The sequence below is a fragment of the Heptranchias perlo genome, chromosome 14 (assembly GCF_035084215.1).
Source record: "Heptranchias perlo isolate sHepPer1 chromosome 14, sHepPer1.hap1, whole genome shotgun sequence".
In the NCBI taxonomy this organism is placed as follows: Eukaryota; Metazoa; Chordata; class Chondrichthyes; order Hexanchiformes; family Hexanchidae; genus Heptranchias; species Heptranchias perlo.
In genome coordinates, this window is record NC_090338.1 from 47,508,306 (window position 1) to 47,535,582 (window position 27,277).

The following is a 27,277-nucleotide window of genomic DNA, read 5'->3' on the forward strand; positions in this document are numbered from 1 at the left end:
TGGCCGGCTAGTCAATTTTTGAAGGATGAATATTGACTAGGACACCAGGAGAACTACCTGCTCTTCCTTAAGTAATACAGTGCGATCTTTGACATCCAGCTAAACGACCAAATCAGCCAACAGCACCCAAAGAACAGTACCTCTGAGGGTGTGACACTCCCTCAGAACTGCACTGAAAAGTCTGTCTGGTTTCAAGATCTTTTGACCATTTTGCCACAGAAAGGATTTGGAAAAAAGAGTTGCTTTGACTGTGTTATGAAGCATGGTGTATTTATATATTTAAAAAGTGTGTGAGATGATAGGTAGTTATGCTGTTAATGAGCTAGCATTGATGTTATTTCTTCATAGGCTAAATTATAAGCAATTAATTAGCTTGGCTCTGTAATCGATAAACACATCACACCCATTGTTTCGTAAAGTCTTGGATCTGTTTTTGTGGCTGTGAACGGCGAGAGATCTAAGATAGAGGTAGGGACACAAGCAGGAAGGCTTTCGAATCAGGATGCTGCTCAGGCAGTATAATTTTTTTTTGAAACAGAAAGCTGTGAAGCAGCGAGGCCCAAAAAAAAAGCCGAGAGAAAGATATAATACGGGGACCTAGAAATTAGTTTTCAGTCCTGAAAGGTTCAATTTTTTAAAGTTATGCAAAAACAAGTTGTACAGATTGAACTATATGAATCTGATCATGATTGTTGCGCAGTGTATGTTCACTTGCCGTGACAAAAAACACTTTAATGATTCATATCAAGTCGCATCTCACCAAGTGTTTGCTTGATCCACCTTCAGAGTTTGAGACAGTGCACATGCAAAAGTAATGCATATGTGGTTCAGATCAATAGGATGTATTATTGTTACACCCTGGGTTACGCTATTGTACAAACAGATATAGACACTGAGAGTCAACTCCCACAAAAGATGCTCAGTGCACTTATAGGAACAACTACCAGCACAGATCCCAAGAAGCTATCTAAAGCAGACTCGAATTTGTAACAGTCAGCCTAGATTATGTCCTAAAGTAGAGCTTGAAACTACATGTTTCTGACTCAAAGGCAGGAGTGTTATTAACAGAGTCAAGATCCTGCTGTTACTACTATTCTATTGCTCCTTGCACTTATGTAGTCTAACAAACATAGAAAACATCCCAAGGCATTACACAAGAGGCACAAGGAAAAAATTAACACTGAGCCAAAGAAGATATTTTGGAATGGGTGAGAAAGAATAAGAAGGAGATAACAAGAGGATATAAAAGGATGGCAGGATGAGCACCAGTCATGTTTAAATGTATGCGTTTTAGATGGCTAGTAAGTTTTGAGCTTAATATTGGTCAGAAATAGTTCTAGGGTTTGCATAGCTTCATCACTAACAGTTCCATCTCCCCTCACCCCACCAGCATCAAAGTGTGAGAGTTAAAAACTTACAAAACTGATCTGCCCAGAGAAACAAGAGAGTTTAATTTATTTTTTAAAAAAAACAGCAGACTAAGGGTTTCTGTATCTTATTCATACTGGCCATAAATATGGCAAAGGCATAACTTTCACTTGCCACTTTGGGCAAGGTTTTAATCGGTCACTGAAAATTGCATTAATTTTAATGGAGAGGAATGCACTTACCTCTATTATTTCACCAAATGACAGTTTGTTAATTGTATGAGTCATATCTGGATTATCTGGTTGCGCAGTAGCACTGTGTGTGGATACATGGAAATTGCCTGGAACCTAATCAAAACATATTTATTTGTTTACACCATACAAACTAACCCCAGAATTCCACCAATACAAGCTAACCCCAGAATGATGTACAAATGCAAAATAAATTATTGAAGAGAAATACAGAATGCTTAACATAAGGGTGGGAGGAGATGTTGTATCTAAATCCAAATAAAGTTGTTATACTTCATATACAGTTTGATTAAAAATTATATAATTTTAAATAATGGACTCAGAGTATGTTTCAATCTTCATAGTTATGTTTCATTATTGAAAATGCTTCTTAAATATTGCTATATTAAGTCAGAAGAGGAAAGCATAGATCAAAAATAAATATGTTGCTAAAACAAAATACTGATTTTTAATCAATACAACTTATACTGCATTCAGTTTGATAACATGCAACTACTCAATGATGGTAGAAATTTCAAGCATTGCCTGACAAACTATTGACTCTATTCAGATTGGTTGCAAGCAAGCAATATACAGAAGTCAATTAACACGTCAGGCTTCAGATGTAAGGATTGGAACATATACACTCATCAGGACATCTATAGAATGAGACATCAAGATGTTGTTCTTTGTTTCAGCATAATGAGAGAATTATCAGTCTGATTCAATTGTGCCTGTGTTTGCAATAAAGTCGAGATTTTAATTTTTCCCCTCCTCTCCTGAAGGTACTGCTCCATAGGCATCAGCTGACATCTGGTGAAGTAACGATGGGTTAGACCATTGTCTTTTGGATAAACAGTAGACTGATATCAATGTAGGTACTGCAAGTTCCAATCCCAGATCTATATTTACTGGCTAATATTGCCTATACAAGCCCATTGTAAAAAAAACAATTCAGTGTTTAGTCAGAAGTTCCCACTCCCAAACAATAAGCAATTTTGTAATTCACACAATGTTATCTGAAGATTAAATAGTTTTTACCTTAGACTGTGCTGACTTGTTCAAGGCAACTAAAGGGATTACTACCCTTATGACTCAATATCCTTTACAAAAGTAATGCAAGTCACTACAAGGCAGTTACAGAAGAAATAAATTATATTCTGGAGGACCAGTATCTGGAACACTTGAAGGTGTCGAGGTATGACAAAGCAAAAGAATCCTGATTCACAGCATTATTGATGAGTCAAGATTGGTAAGCATATTGAGTAAAACTCCTTTACCTCACCCTAAGAGTATATATCGCAAATCATTCTGCCGACGGAAATGGTACAAATGATAGAGACCCTTTGCTGCAGTATAAAATCCTGTTTTTTTTTGGTTACAAAACTATTACTTTTTTGGTCTTGTTAAGTAAACAAAAGTAGACGTACCATTTCCAAATCAGCACACTTAACCTATTTAGATAAATATTCCAATAAACTTAGGTGACGGGTAAACCATACAAGTTTACAGCACAGAAGAAGCCCTTTCGACCCATTCATGCTTTTATGTGTAGATAACTTTTATATTTATGTGCCGCTTTTGTGTCTTGTAATCTTTACAGACTACATGAGCTAGCTAGTCCACCTTATCTTTTCCTGTGACAATTCCAATCAATTTGACTATTTTCTACAAACGCAGCATAATGAAAAGATCCAACCACTTAGAAACCCTTTCATTGGTTTCTGTGGCTTGTTGGATTTTCATAACTGACATTCTGATTCAAAAATAATTGGCCGTCATGCTGAACAAATCACATATCTGTGTTTGTACTTTGGTTCCTTCCTTAATGCCTACAGTTCAAAAATCAGATTGAACCATCCTCGCAACATTTGTATAGGATTGTGTGCTTTTTTAAAATTGGCTTCAATTGTAATCAGCTTCAAACGCCTCATGCATTGTGACTGTATTTAAAGGGACAGCCATTAAGCCAAACCTAGATACATAAAAATACGTTTGTCACAAGTTTATCTTCTTTTTCCTTTGCTGTATCATTCAGGAAAACGTTTGGACACAATCATAAAAATTCTTCACACTTGAACATCTTTCAGATGAGAATGGGCTTTTGTAAAATAGCTTGAAGACCCTGGGCTCCTTCCGAACTTACCTTGTTAATGCTGAACTGTCCCTCAAACCTACAGCCATGACCATTATTTAGAGGAAATTTCATGGAGTTATCAATATGGCCAACTTCATGTCTTCCCATTTCATCTTGGATGTCTAGCCCAACAACTGAAAAAGTTTTTAAAATTAATAATAAACTGCTAGTGTTTCAAAAACAAAACATTTTCAAAATAACTTTAACCATGTTCTCTACTTAAAATTTTGAAGTCAGTTTTTGATCTGACTGAAACAACTATTCAATGTGTAATTCCATTCATGATACATGGCTTCCATACAATCTAGCATTAAATTGTATTTATTAAGGATAAGCATAAAGTAATTACTATCAATCCTCAGGCATAAAGTATTAATGCTATAACCCTCATTGTACAAATAAACTTGTAGGAATTCTAGCTGTAAATTATTGACACAATAAAACACTGGCAAGATCATGCATGAAAGATTGCACGTACCTGAGGAAAATATTCAAAGAAAGGCAAAATTAAGTATATCAGGTCTTAAATCAATAATCTATTAACAGTCATATGTGCTAACCACAAAAGCTGATGAGCAGCCTCTAAAACACTGACGACGCAAAAACAGCACTGAATATAGGACTGTGATGATGGTCACTGGCTTAGGGTAACTGGATAAGTTAACAAGTGTTTTCAGGAAATTTTGCAATTTAGCCCATTTTCCTGTGAAAACGAAAACCCAAAGATCTTGCCAATAACTTCAAAAACAATCAGTTACACTGAAAGTGCATGAGCTTATCACAACTTAAACTTTAGGAATGTCCAATACTCCCTTCAGTGTAGTGCAGGGAAGTACACAAAAGGCCAATTTTTTGGTGGTGGATTTAGAAATTTCTTACAGGGACATGAACACTGAAGTTAGATTTATTTCCTAAGATAGTCTGAAGGCACATAGCCCACCCCCTACTGTAGTAAATGCATATTTGGTTGAAACATACCGGGGAAAAAAAACAAGCAGACTCCTGTTCCAACAAATAGCAGTGATACTTTTGAGGGAGGGTTTAAACTAATTTGGCAGGGGGGGTGGGCACCAAGGTGTAGCATTGGAAAGGAGAAACAAGGTGCACAAAGGACTGGAAGAGACAGATAGCACTAGAGTAAGAAATAGCACAGTATTAGGTGGGATCAGACTAAGAGAGAATACGAGAAGGTCTAAGATAGGTTTAAAGTGCATGTGTGTAAACGCACAAAGCGTGGCAAATAAGGTTGGTGAGCTGCAGGTGCAAATAGCCACATGGAAATATGATGTAGTGGTGATAATGGAGACTTGGCTCAAAAAAGGGCAGGATTGGGTACTAAATATTCCTGGATACAAGATGTTCAAGAAAGATAGGGAAGGAAAAAAAAAGGAGGTAGCAATATTGATTAAGGAGAATATTGCAGTGCTGTCAAGAGAGGATGCCCTTGAGGGGTCAAGGACAGAATCTATTTGGTCAGAGCCAAGAAACATTACAATACTGGGTGTATTCTACAGGCCACCAACTGGTGGGATATAGAGGAGCAAATTTGCAGGGAAATTACAGAGAGGTGCAGGGACTATAGAGTAGAGAGAAGGGGAGGGGACTTCAAACTATCCTAATATAGACTGGGATAGTAATAGTGTAAAGGCCAAAGAGGGGGGAAGAATTTCTGAAGTGTGTTCAGGAGAACTTTCTTAAATCGGTATGTTTCTGGCCCAACAATGAAAGAGGGATTGCTGGATCTAGTTCTGGAAAATTAAGTGGGTCAAGTGGAGCAAGTGTCAGCGGGGGAACATTTAGGGATCAGTGATCATAGTATCATAATGTTTAGATTAGTTATGAAAAAGGGCAAGGACCAATCTAGAGTAAAAATGCTTAATTGGAGGGGGGCCAATTTCAGTTGTTTGAGAACGGATGTGGCCAGGACAAATTGGAATCAAAGATTGGCAGGCAAAACTGAAATCGAACAATAGGTAGCCTTTAAAGAGGAGATGGTTCGGGTACAGTCTAGGTATGTTCCCACGTTGGGGAAAGGTAGGGCAACCTAAGCCAGAGCTCGCTGGATGATGAAAGCGATAAAGAGTAAGATGAAGCAGAAATAGATGTCAGGTTGATAATACAAGTGAGAACCTTGCTGAATATAGAAAGTACAGAGGAGAGGTGAAAAAGGAAATAAGAGGGGCAAAGAGAGAGTATGAGAATAGACTGGCGGCTAACATAAAAGGGAATGCAAAAGTCTTCTATAGGCATATAAATAGTAAACGAGTAGTAAGAGAAGGGTGGGGCCAATTAGGGACCAAAAAGGAGATCTATGCATGGAGGCAGAGGGCTTGGCTGAGGTACTAAATGAGTACTTTGCATTTGTCTTTACCAAGGAAGAAGGTGCTGCCAAAGTCACAGTAAAAGAGGAAGTAGTTGAGATACTGGATTGGCTAAAAATTTATAGAGGAGGTACTAGAAAGGCTGGCTGTACTTAAAGTAGATAAGTCACCCAATCAGGATAGGATGCATCCTAGGTTGCTGAGGGAAGTAAGGGTGGAAATTGCAGAGGTGCTGGCCATAATCTTCCAATACTCCTTAGATACGGGGGTGTGCCAGAGGACTGGAGAATTGACAATGTTACACCCTTGTTCAAAAAAGGGTGTAAGGATAAACCCCACAACTACAGCCCAGTCAGTTTAACCTCAGTGGTGAGGAAGTGGGGATCATTAATGGAAAGCTGGCACGGATGTTAAAGGCAAATCATGTTTAACTAACCTGATTGAGTTTTTTGATGAGGTAACAGAGAGGGTAGATGTTGTCTATGTGGACTTTCAAAAGGCGTTTGATAAAGTGCCACATAATAGGCTTGGTAGGCAAAATTGAAGCCCATGGAATAAAAGGGGCATTGGCAGCATGGATACAAAATTGGCTAAGTGACAGGAAACAGAGAGTAGTGGTGAACAGTTGTTTCTCGGACTGGAGGAAGGTATACAGTGGTGTTCCCCAGGGGTCGGTACTAGGACCACTGCTTTCTTTGATATATATTAATGACATGGACTTGGGTGTACAGGGCACAATTTCAAATTTGCAGAGGACACAAAGCTTGGACATGTAGTAAACAGTGAGGAGGATAGCGATAGACTTCAAGAGGACAGACTGGTGGAATGGGCGGACACATGGCAGATGAAATTTAACTTCAGAAACCAGTTCTGAAGGAAAACTGCAGTTTGGTCTTGGGGGCTTTACGTTTACAGACATAAATGAAAAGCTGAGCTAGACAGGTTAAATTACTTTCTCAATCTTTCCTGCTGTTTATCACTAATGATTACATATACTCACCATCGCATGAAAGGTTTGGTAAACTGATGTTTAGACTCACTTCAATTTTTCCTCCACTCTCTTTGTCAGGATCATCCACGTACAATTCATTCACTCTGTAATAAAATGGCAGCCGCTCATTCTGAGAAAATTTGGTGACGAGAAAAAGTTTTAAATGTTCTTGTAGTCATCGCCGAAGATAGAAAGAAATGTAGCATTTGCCTAACTAATCCTAGTGCAACCCAGGCAAGTTTACTCATCCGAGAGTGCCATCTCTCTGTGGAACTGCAGATTAATATATTTCTTTACAGCTCCCACTTTCAACTTGGTTGCATGAAATTCCATAATTCCGCTTCTGTTTGATCTGGTTGTTTGTGTGACATGACTGGGTCAAACTACCCTTCAGCTGCGCATTTTGTGCTGACTCTGCTTTGCTCTCAGTAAACAATGGGACACGAGAGATGTACACAAGGTGGTAGAGAAGCTACTGAAAACTCAGGATCAACAATTGAAATTACAGATTCTGTAAAAAGAACGCAGCAGTGCCCTGGAATCCAATGATGAGAAGACAGAAAAAAAGACGATATTTCAAGTAAAGGAAAAAAAAGTGATCAGTGAGCAAATGGATATCCATATGCAAGGCGTTGTGTGTGGTGTGCAGTGCACAGCATGCCTGAATTCAGAGCAGGTTACATTTTCATCAGCCTTCATTATTTACTCACCAGAAGCAAACTGAGGATTTCAGAAAAAATTGTCATGAAAAAAAATGTAATCTAAAGTTACAGGAACAAAACATAATTTTTTTTTTAAAAAGTGATTTTTTTTTCCTTCTTAAAAAAAGTGTTTGCATCACATTCCCATCAGCCTTTGCCCTGCTTCACACTGAAATTTACATGACAACTGCCATTATTTCAGTCATCACTCAGGTATTTTTTAACCTCTTCCCCTCCCTCTCTATATCCATCTATCCTGTTAGCCGGTCGTTGATTTTAAATCAACAGCAAGAGCCGGAACTGAAGTCTGAAGTCAGGAGAAAAAGCTATCATTTATATATCACAGGAATCTGTTCTGCTCCTCCAACTCTGTCAGCTGCTCTAATCCTCAAGAGATTACACTGATTGGTACTTTGAGACATTGAATGATCCAAGGATAAAGAGTGTGAAAAATTATGCAAAACTGGAAAGCATACTTTGTGGGGATGAAAAAAAAGAGACTGCAAGAAAGTTGCAGCACTAAATCCCTAAGATGTGAAGTGGCACAATAGCATGACATTTACACACTTACTATGATGCTTAACCAGACAACCCCAGCTGCTAAGGTTGACTGCAGGACTGGTGCTTCAACTACACACATAACATTATAACAGATGCATGAGAGGGGTGCATTTTGCAGCTTTATGTAAAAGATTTTCCACAAGAAAAAAAATCTGTAGCCTTGTATACTTTACATAGCAGAAATAGAATTAGCACAAAACATATCTATCCTTTGCAAAAATACATATGATGTAGGGACTTGTTCTGAGACGTGTTGCTATAGATGGTTCAACAGAAAAAAAAGGGGTAAATCTTATTTATTAACAATAAACAACCCAGGGAGAATAAAATACTGTAAGTCTGCTGACAGCTCAAGGGCCACCAATAATGAGCAATGGTCATTTTAATTGAGCCTTCAGCATTAAGCTTTCCTCTTCAAATGAATGTTCTAATCACGGCTACAGCAACATCATTGGTTAAGAGACACAGTGTTGTACTTACATTTCAGTGGCAATGAAGCCAGTCAGTTCTGACAAGAAAAGGAACAGCATGAACAAGCAGCAGCAGATGGAAACTGTAAAAATAACAAATGCATTTAGAAACAAACTCCGGTACTCATTTCATCCAAAGTGCAGGATATATAGTCACAATAAAGAGTGAGAAATTGCTACTGAATTATATCGGTACAGATCCTAATACAATGTTATCATCCCATCATTTATATACAGTGGTAAAGTTCTCACAGTGCTTTGATGTATTAATGCAGCTTGTGTGAAGATAGTGTTAGGTACAGAAACAAATAAAACATTAAAAAAATGTATTTATATCAGAATATTATGCAGACACATTTCTAAACTCTGTAAAGACAAAAACATTGACAAGAGTTTAATGATGCTGGATCCATTATGTGCTATAAATAATTCATCATCATAATGTTCTGTGAAGATGGGAGAATTAAACACACACAAAAACAAGAGACAGCACCACAGTTTTGATTTGGAGAAGCAACGTTCCATGTCATTCCACTTTGCGGATGTGAAATTGATTTTTTCATTCAGGTAGTGAACTATTACATAAAACAAATGCCAAAGGAATGTGCCACAGCATACTGTAGATGAGCTGCTAAAGCTCAGATACAAGAAGAAATCAGCAAAACAATAAAATCTTGCAGTATCAGACAAATAGATGTTACTTGGCACATGGTGGGCTGCTTGCTTTACAGATTGTCAGAGCTGGTAAGCAATCATCCTTTGGTCCCCTTCCCTATATTTCAACAGTGACTACAATTCAAAAAGTAGTTCATTAGCTGTAAAGTGCTTTGAGACGTTCTGAGATCGTGAAAGGCGTTATATAAATGCAAGTCTTTCTTTTATTTCTTTTAACCAACTTTTTTTTTTATTAGTTCATGGCCGGCACTTATTGCCCATTCCTAATTGCCCTTGAGAAGGTGATGGTGAGCCACTTTCTTGAACCGGGCAGTCCGTGTAGTGAAGGTTCTCCCACAGTGCTGTTAGGTAGGGAGTTCCAGGATTTTGACCCAGCGACGATGAAAGAACGGCGATATATTTCCAAGTCGGGATGGTGTGTGACTTAGAAGGGAACGTGCAGGTGGTGTGGTTCCCATGTGCCTGCTGCCCTTGTCCTTCTTGGTGGTAGAGGTCGCGGGTTTGGGAGGTGCTGTCGAAGAAGCCTTGGCGAGTTGCTGCAGTGCGTCCTGTGGATGGTACACACTGCAGCCACGGTGCACTAGTGGTGAAGGGAGTGAATGTTTAGGGTTGTGGATGGGGTGCCAATCAAGCAAGCTGCTTTGACCTGGATGGTGTTGAGCTTCGAGTGTTGTTGGAGCTGCACTCATCCAGGCAAGTGGAGAGTATTCCATCACACTCCTGACTTGTGCCTTGTAGATGGTGGAAAGGCTCTGGGGAGTCGGGAGTTGAGTCACTCGCCACAGAATACCCAGCCTCTGACCTGCTCTTGTAGCCACAGTATTTATATGGCTGGTCCAGTTGAGTTTCTGGTCAATGGTGACCCCCAGGATGTTGATGGTGGGGGATTCGGGAATGTTGAACTATACCGATGTCCTGTTTTGTACAGACTATTCATTGGTGATATTCAGCAAAACCAGAACATCTCTAAGTGCAACCTCCCACAAAATAAAAATCCAATGGCCTGTCTAAATAAATCGATAGTCAGTGTTTTCAAACAACTACACATTTAATACATTCAATTTTCTATAATGTTAATCAGTCATGGAAAGTTTTGAATGAACCAGTGGACACTTATTCACCAGGGCACATTCTAGAGTGCTAGACCTGGGCAAGCAGTCAGGGAGTCACAGTCCAGTGACCCATCTTATACGGACTTGTTTATGGCTGTATTTCATAAAGCCCAAAAACAGGCCCAGCACGAAATGTTTCTACCTGCTTGTCTTGTATACCAGGTACCCAAAAACGAAGCAAGGTTGGTCAGAAGTGTGGCTAAAAGTTAAGGAGCAGTCCTTTCAAATGGTGCAACAGTGGCTATCATCTTTGGTACTGCAAATGTGCATGGTGAATAGATTTTGCATTCTGGCTGCAAAATGTGCAGGTGCCAGTAATCTCCATGAAGAACTGCAATACTCATTGCATGCCACCACACCATGCAACACTCCAGCCCAGGGTCCCTTGGTGCCAGGAAGGGTCCCCAAATATAGAAGCTTCATGCACAACAGACTTCCCTTGGCAAACAATGTGAAGGGTTCACAGGCTGATTAACAGCCTAACAGGCCGCGATGTGAACGCTCCTTCCACGGCTGTAACTGTCTTTGTACCAGCCAATAGGGTGGATAGCCCCATACAGTGGGAGGGTTTAAATGGACTCCCACAACCCATACGATGAAGGACCGCTCACCAAACACAAGAATCCTGCTGGGTGTCAACCCAGAATTCAGAGCCGATGCTCCAGTCTCCACTCACTGAGACAGTCTGGAGCAAGGTTCCAATCCTGCACCTTCCAATTCTGAGGCGGGAATGCTACCACTAAGCCAAAAGCTCGCTCCAATAATTATGGTGTAGATTTAGGTGTCTGACATAAGGGGCCACAGCCAAGTATCTACTATTGCATTACAATTTACTGTTCCCTAAAAGCGGTACCAATAGAAGTAAATATCATGGTTACAGAAGTGTTCCATAGACTAAGGGGGGAAATTTAAAAGGAGGGTTAAATTGGTAAAAATGTGAAACCCGACCACAACCCGCCTACATCCGGTTTAACCGCAGGAGGTTTGGGGCATCCGAGTAACCCGGTCTGGAGAGGCGGGTCGGTGATTTTGGGAGCCATTTGAATTTAACAGCTGTGGGCCGGGTTTCCCATTGCTCAGGATACCAAGCAGCTGAAGGGAGGCGGGAGCTGCCAGATCCAGATCAGTGCTTTTTCACCACTGCTTGTGGGCCAAAAAGAGCAAGAGTGCTTCCCCCAGCCCCTCAAGCAAACCTGCCGCGATCACTCCCTCCCCATGATCGGCCGACCTCCACCCACCCACCCCCCCCCCCACCACCCTCCAGAGCCCCCCACGATATCGTCCCCCTCACCCCCCAATCTCTCCATCCCTCCCTCCTTGCTGCCACGCTTCGAGCATCCCCGCCTCCCAATCCCCTCCTATTGCTAGGGACCGTTCCCAGCAGTCCCCGACTGCGGCCTCCTACCGCAGGCTTCCCCACCTAGCAACCAGCCAGCCTCTCACTCTGGCCTGCTGCTGGGCATTCCAGCCACAGTGTCACTACTATGGCGTGAAAATCACCGAATACAAAGCAAACTGCAATTTAGATATTCTAAGCAACCAAATGACAATGAAGAAAAAACTTTCAGGCTGTGGACAGCAAGACCTGTATTATAGAATGATACAGCATTATCATTCGGCCCATCGTGCCTGTGCCAGCTCTTTTGAAAGAGCTATCCAATTAGTCCCACTCCCCTGCCCTTCAAATTTTTCCCCTTCAAGTATTCATGTAATTCCTTTTGAAAGTTATTATTGAATCTGCATCCACCGTCCTTTCAGGTAGTGCATTCCAGATCATAACAACTCGCTGCCTCCTACCGCAGGCTTCCCCACCTAGCAACCAGCCAGCCTCTCACTCTGGCCTGCTGCTGGGCAGGAAATAGAGTAAAAAAAATTGCTAACGAGGTCTTGCCTTTAAATTCGTTAGGACCCCTGCTTTCCCGGCCGCAGACATGCGTCCCCGCTCCCTCCCCGCCTCAGTGACGTGTTTTGTTCATTCCAGCCAGTGTCACCTCTTGCCTCTTTTTTTTTGCCAATTACTTTAAATCTGTGCCCGCCCTTCTGCCACTGGAAACAGTTTCTCCTTACTTACTCTATCACAACCCTTCATGATTTTGAACACCTCTATTAAATCTCCCCTTAACCTTCTCTGCTCCAAGGAGAACAACCCCAGCTTCTTCAGTCTCCCCACGTAGCAGTATGTAACTGTTCAGGAATCAGGTTACAGCTAGACATATTACTGCCTGCAAAGTCTGAAGTATTTTGTAAAAACCTTAAAAATGCGTTAGATATATGTGGATTTATTTTATATGTATGAAAACTTCAGAACTTGCGCAACAACTTAATAAATTTGAAAGAAACTGTATTCCACTCAATTGTCAAGTAATCCCAAGTGATATTGAAAGAAATACCTAGACACTTGGCAGAATCTCTGTCACCCCCTTATTATTTGTGCTTTATGCCTTGCAGCTGCTGATTCAGCACAGCCTGGGAACCAATACTTACTGTGGAACTCCCCCTGGTGTGGCTTCCTGAAATTCCCCTTCAGTGACATGAACCAGAACGGTGAGCTGTTGGGAAGCACTCCCTAGTCGTGAGATCACTGCAGTGGAATTTCAGAGCACAGCAGGAAGAATGTCTGCACAGAAAATGTCAGTTCCCACCCTTCCACGAATCCTCAGTTTTTAAAATGGTGAAAACCATGTCAAGAAATTGTGTGTCTGTTGGTGTAAGTATGTGTATGTGTAAGTGTATATCTGTGTTTCATAATCTGATGTGACGATCAAATACAAATTCCTATCAAGAAAAAGTACATAACGATAGAGATCAAATTAGTTACAAACATATAAAATATCTACATACAATTTCATAGAAATTACAACACAAACAGTCCGTTCAGCCCATCCTGTCCATACTGGTATTTATCCTCCATGTGAGGAGCAGTCCTAATCCCATCTGCCCACCCTGTTGCCATATCCCTTTATCCCTCTTTCCTTCAACCACCTATCTAACATATTCTTAAATGACATGGCCTCTGCTTCAATCACTAACTCCACAGCCTCACAACCCTCTGTGTGAAATAGTTTCTCCTGTTCACTGTCCAAAATCTTATTTAATTTTATATCAATTTCTCTTCATTCAACCACTGGAAACAGTGGCCCCGATATTTAATCAGGAGCTGGGAAGAGTTTGGCGGGAGGCGGGGGGGGGGGGGGGGGGGGATTGTCAGATGAGAAACCCAGAAGTAAGGGATTCAGGTACGTCGTGCCAATTTTGACGGTAGGATGTCTTTAAAAAATTTTCAACAGGTTTTGAACCCGACGCATTTGGTGGTGGGGGTGGGGTCTTCTGTGTTTGAATGGGGGGCCCATCATGAGGTTGTGGGTAGAGTCGGACATCATTGGGGGGGGGGGGGGGGGCCGTCGGCTGATACTGGGGCGTTTAAAAGTAAGCTTGGTGGACCGGCCAGGCGGGTTCGGGGGGGAGGGGGGCGGGGGGCAGGGAGCGGGAACACTCCTGCTCCTCCTGGCCCACAAGCAATGCAATACAGGCACTTAGCTCATGGATCTGGCCCTTCTCGCCTCCGTTTACCTGCCGGGATTCCCATGGCCCAGGAAACCCATACTTGAGGCATTAAATTCTAATGCCTGTTGAATTCAATTTAAAATTGCCTCATTAATATCTGCTAATGATCTCAATTGCTTTGATAATCACCGACCCGCCTAAACTAATTATCCACCCCTCTCCGGCATATAGGTTACTTCCACGCATCCAAATGCACCTCTGTTAAACCTGGAAGTGGGCACCTTGGAGCCGGTTTGTGGTCACACTTCAAATTTAGAACTTAAGAACATTAGAAATAGAAGCAGGAGTAGGCCACGTGTCTATGGCACTGGCGAAGTTGGAAGCACCAAAGCGAATGTTTCCAGTTACACCTCAGGTAGCAGGGCCACCTCAGCCCGCAGCGTTAACAGAAGTACACAGCCTTCACTGTTCCAGCTCGTATGTGAAGAATGGTCATTTGGATGAGGTACCGGAGGACAGCTAACACACTCAGCTGTGTCTCAATGTAAGTCACTAACTGAAGAAGAGTAAAGGGAGAAAGGGGAAAAAGTGGTAAATTCCACAAGCAGGGGAACAGTGCGCGTCTGCATGCTTAAGTAGTAAAGGTTTAGGTTTTTGCAATGGTGGTAGCAGTGGGTGTTTGCTTCCATCACTGTTAGGGGACATAATCACTGCTGAAACAATGGCATTTAAACGTATTGAAAAACATCAGTAACTTCTGTATTGTGGTCTCAATAGGCAGATTCTGAGGTCATTTGGAGGCTAATTATTGGGGGAAGTTTCTGTACATTAACAGAAAATCTCAGGCTCCTGCCCTTGGGAAGAGGCAAGGTAATGAAGGTCAGAAAAAGCAGGAGGAAATGACTTGCTTTTTTCTTATACTTTTGACATAGCAAATGTGATGTCCGAAGTGTGATATCTCAAGTGTGATGGACTCATGCTAATAGTCGTTTTAGCGGACAATTTCACCTTGTGCCTGAACAACCCCTGGCTCGATAAAGCCCTGATGTACTTGCACATTATTGCCTCATTATTTTTCAGAAGTTTTATTTGCCAGTTCTGCCCCATTTAGACTGAGCTGAACCATCAAACCATATAGCTGCTCCACATGACGCTAACGGAGACACAGCCTTGATTTACACTGTAAAAACATCTGAACCAGAGACAGTCACCGTCTTCTTCTCCATCATCTGGCCTGTCATCTACAGACTCTGGGTCTCAATCAGGATGCCCCCATTCCTCTGGTGGCAGTGTTCACTTCTGAAATTTCTATAATCAGTTTTGTTTAATTAAAAATCCTTGACAGCTCGCCTTGTTACAATTATCTATTATTTTGTACATTTGTTCTGTTTGTTACATACCCTAAAGATGTGCTATTCAAAGTTGTGATTTTTTTTTAAAACAGTGGCGCAAACAGCCTTTATAAATCAGTGCACAAACCCAAATTCATTCAGCAAAAAATTAGAGGGATTACTAGTGCAGTAACATAACCACTACGCTATTGTATTCAGCATAAGGGATTAAATGGACTGGGTTTCAATAAAGCAGCCATTTCAGCCTCAGTTTCCTTTCACCAGTAGTTTTTATTTACAGATTTTAAAACTTTTAACACTAGTTTCTCTGGTTCAAAAGTAAAGTACAGTGTACAAAAGACTATAAGCTTTTAATCTTTTTGATCAACAGCCTGACTCAAGAGGGTAGGGATAGAGATACTGCAAATGAAGAGGGGAAGGTCTCGCACTACACTGAACTTCATTACTCCACCAAGAGCTGACTGCGTTCCAAAGTTAAAGAATTAAAGAAGGAGAGAAAGAGAAAAAGAAAATCAAATGAAAAAGCCTCTCAATGAACCAGAGGCTATAGCATATCATACATTCACGGTAAACTACACTGTTTTTACTTCCTCTTATTTACGAGAAGTTCCTGAATGTATGACTCCTCTTCTCAGAATACTGTTGGTTTGTCATCACATTGATATTGTAGCATCAAATAGCTCAAGCAGTTATTCTTTTAAACAGAAGGTCCTGATTGTCACCTCCCATTATCAGAGCCACTTTTTTTTTTTTTTAAAAGTGGGTAAAATGTTAAATTATTTTTTGATTACATGGGATTATGTTTTGTGGAACCATATTCTGCAATTTTATCCATTTTCTGAGAAAATTGCAGATCAGGTGCCTTTTTAACCATTACTTTTGTCATTCTATCCTCTTTTTCAACGACGCGCTCTCTTATTTGAGCCTCAGATCTATGAAGAATATTTCTGCTCTCTACCTTAAATAGGAGAATGAATTATTTGTGTGGATAAGCACTGTACACTTTAGAAACCATATGCAATTTTGTTTGGTATTATTGATCTCAGGATTATTTTTTCTCAAAACTTTTAAAAAGTCGACATTTTTAGCAATACTGGCACTAATTGCAATTGTGCTCTTATACAGTTCATTTCCACTTTACATTCTTGTTTTGTGTTGTAAATCTACCCCATTTTCCTAATTAACTAAAATTTACATTTTAGAACTGTATACTTCACAGCACATAACCCTTTAAGGGTACCACTGCTTGCGTTTGAAAGTAAAGTAGTCACTGCATTGCAAGAATGATGTGGGTTATGACGTGCATCAAAAGGGAGGAAACGTGTTACAGCACTGGGAGATGTGCGATTTACAGTCACTAAATTCTGACTCATGAATACTAAACTGTCAAAAATGAGTAATCCCAATGTATCACCATTGTCCAGTTACAGATCATGTGATTTTTCTGAAATAAAGATCAGGAAAGCATAGTTACGTCATCCAACTGCAATAACCAAATATTGCATTTGTGCAACTGCACCACGAGTAGACGGAGGCACAAATATTTAGGGCAAACAAAGCAACATGTTTCTACTTCAAAACCACTCAAAAAATTAAGACTGTTCGTACAAAAAAAAACGTTATCTATTCTATTTTAGGTTATATAAATGGGGGTATAAAGTAAAGAGGTAATGATAAAATTGTACAAGGTAATGATTAGGCTATAGTTAGAGTACTGTGTGCAAGTTTCAGGCACCTCGTTATAGGAAGGACATTAAAGCCATAGAAAGAATGCACAACGCAGATTCAATAGCACGATGTCAGGGATGGGAAGCTATAGTTACCAAGAGAGACTCGTAATGCTTGACTATTTCCACAGGAGCAAAAAAAGCTAAAAGGAGGTTTTTAAAATTATGAATGGTTGTGTCAGGGACGAGTGTTTCCTCTGGTTCGGAAATCAGGGATGAGGGGGTGATCAATTTAGAACGGTCAACAGGAGAGTGAAGAAAGGAGTCAGGAGAAATGTCTTTATTCAGAGAGTTGTTGGAGCATGGAATGCTTTGCCACTGGGAAGTGTTTAAGGCAGAGACCATTGCATCTATTGAGGCAAACAGGATAAATATTTGAAGCAGAGGAATATACAGAGCTATAGGAAAGAACAAGGCAGGGAGATTTGTTTAGTTTAGATACAAGTCTATTTCCAGGGTAGCCCAGTAGGAACAGGTTAACTGGAAATGATTAGTTTTAACAAAAAGCTGGTACATCCCTGATGGGCAGAATGACCTCCTCTCCCATTCTGTAAAATTCTATGGTTCCACAATTGTCTCATCACTAGGCCACTCAATATGATCTTGGATCATTACTGTAGGCATTTGGATTTGGAATTAGCATTTGGTCCGAAACATGAAAAAGGGCATAGCGATAACAACAACTTGCATTTATATAGCGTCTTTAACATAGTAAAACGTCCCAGAGCTCTGTCGTACATTAAACAATATTAAAACATTTTAAGACAGTTGGACCAATGTGATTTAAAGGCTGACTTTGGGTAGCTGTATTCTTAAGAGTTTTTTTTAAACTTTGTGATTGCAGATTTGTAAATATAAACATCAGCTGTGGAGAAACATGATCTGCAAAAAGCAAAGCAAGATGATACTCCAATGAAGTCAAATATCTTGCTCTGGACAGGCAGCAATGGAAGAAATGGATTGCCTCGTGCCACAAGACACAGGAGACTAACAAACTAATTAAAACAAAAAGGAAAATACTGTGGATACTGGAAATCTGAAATAAAAATATAAAATGCTGGCAAACACTCAGGTCAGGCAGCATCTGTGGAGGGAGAAACAGAGTTAATGTTCCAGGTTGATGACATTTCATCATAACTAGAGATTAACAGGTTTTGAGCAAGTGCAGAGCCACGAAAAGAGGTCAGAAAATGAACAAAGGGGAAGGTCTGTGATAAGATGGAGGGCAAGATTTAATGATCAAAGAGATGATGGTGCAAAGCAAAAGTGGGTGATATCCAGCACAGGCACAAGGGGGTGAATGGCCTTCTTCTGTGCTCTATCATTCTATGATTCTAATGGGACAAGTAAAGAAACAAAAGATGGGTTCAGAGGACGTGTAATTAACTATCTAACTAAACCAAGCTATCACACTAATATGTTGAACTTATTATTTTGGGGAAAATTTTAGAAGTATTGTGTAAATATTGTATTGATTATTTACTGTCTTTTGTGCTTCTGTATTACTATAATTCCTATAAATAAATTGAATTGATAATTTTAGCCTCAATGATACAGCCAGGCAATGTGGGAATTTCCACCTATCAGAATGGATGGGAGTGCATGGTAGGCAGCCTGCACAACCTCTGGTATGAAAGGCCACAATAAAAGGATCACGGCTTGTCCTGTGGATCATGATTCACTTCATACATAAAATTGCAAGCTTCAGATTATTGGAGATTAAGGACTGCTTATGGAAGCTGTTGTTTTGCTGTGAACAGAGAGTTGGGAGAAAGCCCGAACTGTAGCAGTGAATTGACTATGCAGGCCAGCATCCCATCATACTATTCTCAAAATGGCAGGTGCGATTTGGTTTTAAATTTTGTTGTCAACATAGAGTTGCCAAATTATGGACACTGCTGAACACTACATTCTACAACCACTTGCACTTTTTTTTTTAAAACATAGAACCTTTAACATGCCAAACACCCCTAGTGCTTCACAGCTGGGGTCAGACAGGAGTAGGAGATTATTTACTTTATTAGCAGAATAGCAGTTGTAGTGTCTCGAAGACCCACACTGTTAATGAAGGGACTCTCTTTTGAACTGTTGTTATTTTTGTATGAATACTTGACAACACTTTTTTAAACTGACATGAGATTAAGTTGTAAAAGCAAGCAGAATGTTATACCACAATACTTACTGAAAGCTCCCGTGTACGTGGGCTGTGTAAGGTCTTTTGGTACTTTCCTGTAGATATCAAGTCTAGGAGAAAACATGAAAATATTTAAATCAATATTTTTCATCAACCATATGAGTGATGGATAGAATGTAGTGTTTGAAATTCAGCTCTGGATTGAACAGAATTCAATGGTTTTGCAAGGCCTGATTCAGCTTAAGAGAGGTGGAATCAGCAAGAGACTTTAGTTTATGCTGGGGGCCAAAAATGATGGTTTTGGCCTTCCAGATATTCAGATAGAAAAAAATTTCCACTCATCCACAACTTAATGTCAGACAGGCAGTCTGGCAGTACAGAGAGGTGAAGGGAAATGGTGGTGAGGTAGAGCAGGGGCAGGAACAGAAACCATTACTGGAAATGCACTGGTTGCTTTGGGACAGTTAGGAATAGAACCACGTAAGGTTCACTCCAACAAAGGTAGACAATAGAGGAGGAAGTTGTGATCAACTGCATCAAAGGCTATAGAGAAATTCAACAGGACAAGGAGGGATAAATGCATAGGCACAGAGGATGTCGTGTGTGACTTTGGTCAGGGTAGTCTCAATGCTGTGAGTAGGAAAGTTGCCAGGATTGAAGGAATTCGAACAGAGTTTTGGGTGAGATGGACATAAAGCTCAGAGGCATTGACATTTTCAAAGGACCTTAGAGAAGAAAGGGATATTAGAGATGGAGGGTAGTTGAACAGGTTCTTATGTTCTTCTTTTGAGGGTTGGCTTTTGAGGAGGGAAGTGATAATGATGATTTTAAAAGGGGGGAAAATCCAAAAGAAAAGGGAGCCTTTAACAATGTCTGCATACATGAGACCAGGAAGGTTAATTGAGTGGACTGGAACTGAGTTAAGATAGGGATTGTGGGAGCAGGAGATGGATCTCATGGAAGAGATAAGCATAGAGAGGACCAAGAATGGAGGAAGAGAAGGGAGACAAATTGCAGAACAACAGGAGTTTGAAGATAGGGAGGAAGGGAGGTAAACACAGATGCAGTTACATAAATGGTATCAGGGCCCATGAACTTTATGTGCTTTTTGCACTTAGTGTTGGAGGCAAGGGTGTAGAGGGCAGGGAAAAGAGGTTTGAGCAAGCAGTTCATAATAGAGAAAAGAAACCTTGAATTATCCTTATGGATAATCATGTAGTAGGAGGAGGATTGGCTGGGGACAGGGGCATAGTACTGCTTAACATGATCAAGCCAGATCTGACAAAGAATGACAAGACCAATCATGCACCAGTTGAGTGCGAGTTTGCAGCCCGCAGACTTGAGAGCAAAAAATGGAGGACTGTACCAGAGTGAACAGCAGGAGTGAGAGGCTACGAGTGATTTAGTGGGACGTCAAATCAAAATAACTTTAGGTAAAATGAAACATCTGATAACATTAGACTGGGAAAGGAAGAAAGACATCCTGAACTGTATTCATTAAATCCAACCATCAACATTCCAGTGGTACAGGGTATCACACATCACGGAAATGTGATTTAAATAACTGTAAGCAATCAAAGTCCTTTCAGCTGTTGTGTGTTCAGAAACAAAATGTTGATACTGTAGCATGCTCAAGGGACATTCACAGGAAGCAGCAGCAAGCTGATTACAGTTTACAAACACAAATGCATTACCAAAGAAGGAAATAAGATTCCTCCATTTCAGCAGTATAACATAAGAAAAAAGACACTCTAAAATACTATATAGCGGAAACCCAGAAGCAAGAGTCAAGGAACCAAACAAACTTTACTACTAGTTTAAGATAGCATCTGAAGCCTTCAATGAGATTTTGACAAAGTTGGGAGCAAATCTCAACAGATTTATAACCATTATCTGAATCCAAAACATTTTTTGAGATATAAGGATGAACTGTAAAACTTGAGGGAAGTTTTATTCTACTTGTCTTTTTTGGTCTCTTTTTTACCAGCAACAGTTGACCATCAACATGACTGCATGTATTACAAGAACATAAGAATTAGGAGCAGTAATAGGCCATATGGCCCCTTGAGCCTGCTCCGCCATTCAATAGAATCATGGATGATCTTCTACCTCAACTCCACTTTCCCGCCTGATCCCCATATCCCTTGATTCGCCTATAGTGACTATAGTGACTCACCTCCTGACTCCCCAAAGCCTTTCCACCATCTACAAGGCACAAGTCAGGAGTGTGATGGAATACTCTCCACTTGCCTGGATGAGTGCAGCTCCAACAACACTCAAGAAGCTCGACACCATCCAAGATAAAGCAGCCCGCTTGATTGGCACCCCATCCACCACCCTAAACATTCACTCCCTTCACCACCGGCGCACTGTGGCTGCAGTGTGCACCATCCACAGGATGCACTGCAGCAACTCGCCAAGGCTGCTTCGACAGCACCTCCCAAACCCGCGACGTCTACCACCTAGAAGGACAAGGGCAGCAGGCGCATGGGAACAACACCACCTGCATGTTCCCCTCCAAGTCACACACCATCCCGACTTGGAAATATATCGCCGTTCCTTCATTGTCGCTGGGTCAAAATCCTGGAACTCCCTTCCTAACAGCACTGTGGGAGAACCGTCACCACACGGACTGCAGCGGTTCAAGAAGGCGGCTCACCACCACCTTCTCGAGGGCAATTAGAGATGGGCAATAAATGCCGGCCTTGCCAGCGACGCCCACATCCCGTGAACGAATTTTTAAAAAGTCCAAAAATCTATCTATCTCAGCCTTGAATATATTCAAAGACTCAGCAACCACAGCCTTTTGGGGTAGAGAATTCCAAAGATTCACAACCCTCTTGAGTGAAGAAATTCCTCCTCATTTCAGTCTTAAATGGCTGACCCCTTATCCTGAGACTACACTCTCCAGACAAAGGAAACAACCTCTCAGCATCTACCCTGTCAAGCCCCCTCAGAACCTTACATGTTTCAATGAGATCACCTCTCATTCTTCTAAACTCCAGAGAGTATAGGCCCATTCTACTCAATCTTTCCTCATAGGACAACCCTCTCATCCCAGGAATTAATCTAGTGAACCTTCATTGCACCACCTCTAAGGCAAGTATATCCTTCCTTAGATAAGGAGACCAAAACTGTACGCAGTACTCCAGGTGTGGTCTCACCAAAGCCCTGTACAATTGTAGCAGGACTTCCTTACTCTTGTACTCCAACCCCCTTGCAATAAAGGCCAACATTCCATTTGCCTTCCTAATTGCTTGCTGTACCTGCACGCTAACTTGGTTTCTTGTACGAGGACACCCAGACCTCTTTGACCACCACCATTTAATAGTTTCTCACCATTTAAAAAAATATTCTACTTTTCTATTCTTCCTACCAAAGTGAATAATCTCACATTTCCCCACATTATACTCCAACTGTTACCTTCTTGTCCACTCACTTAACCTGTCGATATCCCTTTGCAGACTCGGCGCCCTCCTCACATCTTACTTTCCCACCTACGTTTGTATCGTCAGCAAACTTAGATACGATACATTACATGACTGTAATGTATCCAAGTCATTAATATAGATTGTAAATAGCTGAGGCCCAAGCACCGATCCTTGCGGCACCCCACTAGTTACAGCCTGCCAACCTGAAATGATCCTTTTACCCCTACTCTCTTTTATGTCCGTTAACCAATCCTCTATCCATGCGAATATATTACCCCCAACCCCATGAGCCCTATCTTGCGTAACAATCTTTTATGTGGCACCTTATCGAATGCCTTTTGCAGATACAAAATATTTGTTTAACATCTGTCATTTCCTTATTCCCCATTATAATTTCTCCTGTCTCAGCCTCTAAGGGACAAACGTTTACTTTTTTTTCTTTCCTTTTTACATAGTGTAGAAGCTCTTACAATCTGTTTTTATATTTCTTGTTAGTTTACTCTCATTCTATTTTGTCCCTTTTTATCAATTTTTTGGTCATCCTTTGCTGATTTCTAAAACTCTCCCAATCCTCAGGTTTACTATTCTTCACAATATTATAAACCTCTTCTTTTAATCTAATACTATGCTTAACTTCTTTAGTTAGCCACGGATGGATCGCCTTTCCTGGGGAGTTCATATTTCTCAATGGAATGTATATTCATTGAGAATTCTGAAATATTTCTTTAAATGTTTGCCATTGCTTATCTATTGTCATACCTTTTAATCTGATTTCCCAATCTATCTTAGCCAACACGTCCCTCATACCTATGTAATTGGCTTCATCTAAGTTTAAGACTCTAGTTTCGGACTTAAGTATGTCACTCTCAAATTCAATGTGAAATTCATATTATGATAACTCTTCCCCAGAGGATCCTTTACTATGAGATTACTAATTAACCCTGTCTCTACACAAGACCTAAAATAGCCTGTTCCCTGGTTGGTTCCACGACATATTGTACTATAAACATTAGCCAGTTACTCCGTGACATTTGATTGCCAAGGAATAAAGTTGGTATGCCACACCATTGATACAAATGGTGTAAATTCTGACAAGCCATTTTCTTTATTCCCCTCCCCACCCACCTAGTAGCCCCCCATTGTCAGATTGAAGTGTCAAGCCTGGACATTAACCTCCACCCCCTCCCCTCCCCAAAGACTGCAAGCCATTTCTTGGTTGACTGGTCAAGTGGTACAAAAAGGGTCACTTCCTTGACACAATTTCTACCCATAATCTAAAGAAGATTGATAAAATGTCACTGCGAGGAGAAGTCTGGTTGCAAATGTGAGCTGAAGCTGGAATATGAAGCCGTGTGCCCTAAACTGCAATGCAAAATAAAGGACATGTTTCGCTGATAATGGATTTAAATGTGTTCCATTTCCTTGGTAGAAATTAGAAAATGACCAAGCAACCAGAGTTCTACAATACTGGAAACACCAACTATTTCATCAACAATGCACACACTGGACAGGCTTAATGAATAAACAGCCTTTTGAGTTCAAGTGAAAACAATGCATCATGTGCACTAAGGATTATACATTGATATGGAGGAACTTAAAGGATAACAGGGTGAAAAGTAGAAATACATACCCTGAGAGAAGGCTAATCTGAAGATTAACAGAGAGCAACACTGACCAAATCCAAAAACGTTGATGGACAAAAATAACATTAGTCAGCAAGTTTAAATTAGAAAGGCAAAACAAGCACAAAACATTTAAAAAGTGGCATCCTGTATAATCCTGCTAAAAATCAAATATGCACCGTAGAACATCGACACACATGTCGCAATAGGTAAAAAAACTAAGATTATTTAAAATCAAAAATTATACTGATTTCATCAGTATTACTACTAGTGCAGCCATAATCCAAAACAGCAAACTCAAAAGGTGGTTGTTTCAAGTGGCTGCTAGCACAGCGAATTGGTTTCTAATTAAAGGGGGTGTGCTTGCCTCATTGGGGACTTCTCTGGCAGGATCAGTTCCTAAAAAATTAAAAAATAGAAGCAGACACAATGACATCATTGTGAACAAGGCAACGTGCTTCCAACCCATTTATCTCTTCATACATTTTTTTTTATTCATTCATGGGATGTGGGCGTCGCTGGCAAGGCCAGCATTTATTGCCCATCCCTAATTGCCCTTGAGAAGGTGGTGGTGAGCCACCTTTTTGAACCGCTACAGTGCTGTTAGGAAGGGAGGTCCAGGATTTTGACCCAGCAACGATGAAGGAATGGCAATATATTTCCAAGGCAGGATGGTGTGTGACTTGGAGAGGAACGTGCAGGTGGTGTTGTTCCCACGTGCCTGCTGTTCATGTCCCTCTAGATGGTAGAGATCGCGGGTTTGGGAGGTGCTGTCGAAGAAGCCTTGGCGAGTTGCTGCAGTGCATCCTGTGAACAGTACACACTGCAGTCACAGTGCGCCAGTGGTGAAGGAAGCGAATGATTAGGGTGGTGGATGGGGTGCCAATCAAGCGGGCTGCTTTGTCTTGGATGGTGTCGAGCTTCTTGAGTGTTGTTGGAGCTGCGCTCATCCAGGCAAGTGGAGAGTATTCCATCACACTCCTGACTTGTGCCTGTAGATGGTGGAAAGGCTTTGGGGAGTCAGGAGGTGAGTCACTCGCCGCAGAATACCCAGCCTCTGGCCTGCTCTTGTAGCCACAGTAATTATATGGCTGGTCCACTTAAGTTTCTGGTCAATGGTGACCCCCAGGATGTTGATGGTGGGGGATTCGGCGATGGTAATGCTGTTGAATGTCAAGGGGAGGTGGTTAGACACTCTCTGGTTGGAGATGGTCATTGCCTGGCAAGAATGTTACGTGCCACTTATCAGCCCAAGCCTGGACGTTGTCCCGGTCTTGCTGCATGTGGGCACGGACTGCTTCATTATCTGAGGGGTTGCGAATGGAACTGAACACTGTGCAATCATCAGCGAACATCCACATTTCTGACCTTATGATGGAGGGAAGGTCATTGATGAAGCAGCTGAAAATGGTTGGGCCTAGGACACTGCCCTGAGGAACGCCTGCAGCAATGTCCTGGAGCTGACATGATCGGCCTCAAACAACCACTACCATCTTCCTTTGTGCTCGGTATGACTCCAGCCACTGGAGAGTTTTCCCCGATTCCCATCGACTTCAATTTTACTCGGGCTCCTTGGTGCCACACTCGGTCAAATGCTGCCTTGATGTCAAGGGCAGTCATTCTCACCTCACCTCTGGAATTCAGCTCTTTTGTCCTGTAATGAGGTCTGGAGCCGAGTGGTTCTGGCAGAACCCAAACTGAGCATCAGTGAGCAGGTTATTGGTGAGTAAGTGCCGCTTGATAGCACTGTCAACGACACCTTCCATCACTTTGCTGATGATTGAGAGTAGACTGATGGGGCAGTAATTGGCCGGATTGGATTTGTCCTGCTTTTTGTGGACAGGACATACCTGGGCAATTTTCCACATTGTCGGGTAGATGCCAGTGTTGTATGTACTGGAACAGCTTGACTGGAGGCGCAGCTAGTTCTGGAGTACAAGTCTTCAGCACTACAGCCGGGATGTTGTCGGGGCCCATAGCCTTTGCTGTATCCAGTGCACTCAGCCGTTTCTTGATATCATGTGGAGTGAAGAGAATTGGCTGAAGACTGGCTTCTGTGATGGTGGGGACATCGGGAGGAGGCCGAGATGGATCATTCACTCGGCACTTCTGGCTGAAGATGGTTGCAAATGCTTCAGCCTTGTCTTTTGCACTCACGTGCTGGACTCTGCCATCATTGAGGATGGGGATGTTTACAGAGCCTCCTCCTCCCGTTAGTTGTTCAATTGTCCACCACCATTCACGACTGGATATGGCAGAACTGCAGAGCTTTGATCTGATCTGTTGGTTGTGGAATCGCTTAGCTCTGTCTATGGCACATTGCTTCCGCTGATAGCATGCATGTAGTCCTGAGTTGTAGCTTCACCAGGTTGGCACCTCATTTTTAGGTATGCCAGGTGCTGCTCCTGGCATGCTCTTCTACACTCCTCATTGAACCAGGGTTGATCCCCTGGCTTGTTGGTAATGGTAGAGTGAGGAATATGCCGGGCCATGAGGTTACAGATTGTGATGGAATACAATTCTGCTGCTGCTGATGGCCCACAGCGCCTCATGGATGCCCAGTTTTGAGCTGCTGGATCTGCTCTGAATCTATCCCATTTAGCACGGTGGTAGTGCCACACAACATGTTGGATGGTGTCCTCAGTGCGAAGACGGGACTGTGGGGTGGTCACTCCTACCAATACTGTCATGGACAAATGCATCTGCGACAGGTAGATTGGTGAGGACGAGGTCAAGTAAGTTTTTCCCTCGTGTTGTTTTGCTCACCACCTGCCACAGGCCCAGTCTGGCAGCTATGTCCTTCAGGACTCGGCCAGCTCGGTCAGTAGTGGTGCTACCGAGTCACTCTTGGTGGACATTGAAGTCCCCCACCCAGAGTACATTCTGTGCCCTTGCTACCCTCAGTGCTTCCTCCAAGTGGTGCTCGACATGGGGGAGGACT

At 41.6% G+C, this 27,277-nt stretch overlaps 1 protein-coding gene across 3 annotated transcripts in view; it reads right to left on the reverse strand.

The window, feature by feature from the left end:
- The window catches only part of ergic1 (endoplasmic reticulum-golgi intermediate compartment 1), a 79,735-nt gene that overhangs the window by 24,190 nt on the left and 28,268 nt on the right, over nt 1-27,277 (reverse strand). For all 3 annotated transcript variants that reach the window (XM_067996405.1, XM_067996404.1, XM_067996406.1), the window contains 5 exons: nt 19,332-19,393; nt 8,790-8,862; nt 7,057-7,151; nt 3,745-3,869; nt 1,611-1,715 (listed from right to left, as the gene is read on the reverse strand). In XM_067996405.1, the coding sequence (XP_067852506.1) occupies nt 1,611-1,715; nt 3,745-3,869; nt 7,057-7,151; nt 8,790-8,862; nt 19,332-19,393 (460 nt within the window). The remainder of the gene's footprint in view (nt 1-1,610; nt 1,716-3,744; nt 3,870-7,056; nt 7,152-8,789; nt 8,863-19,331; nt 19,394-27,277) is intronic.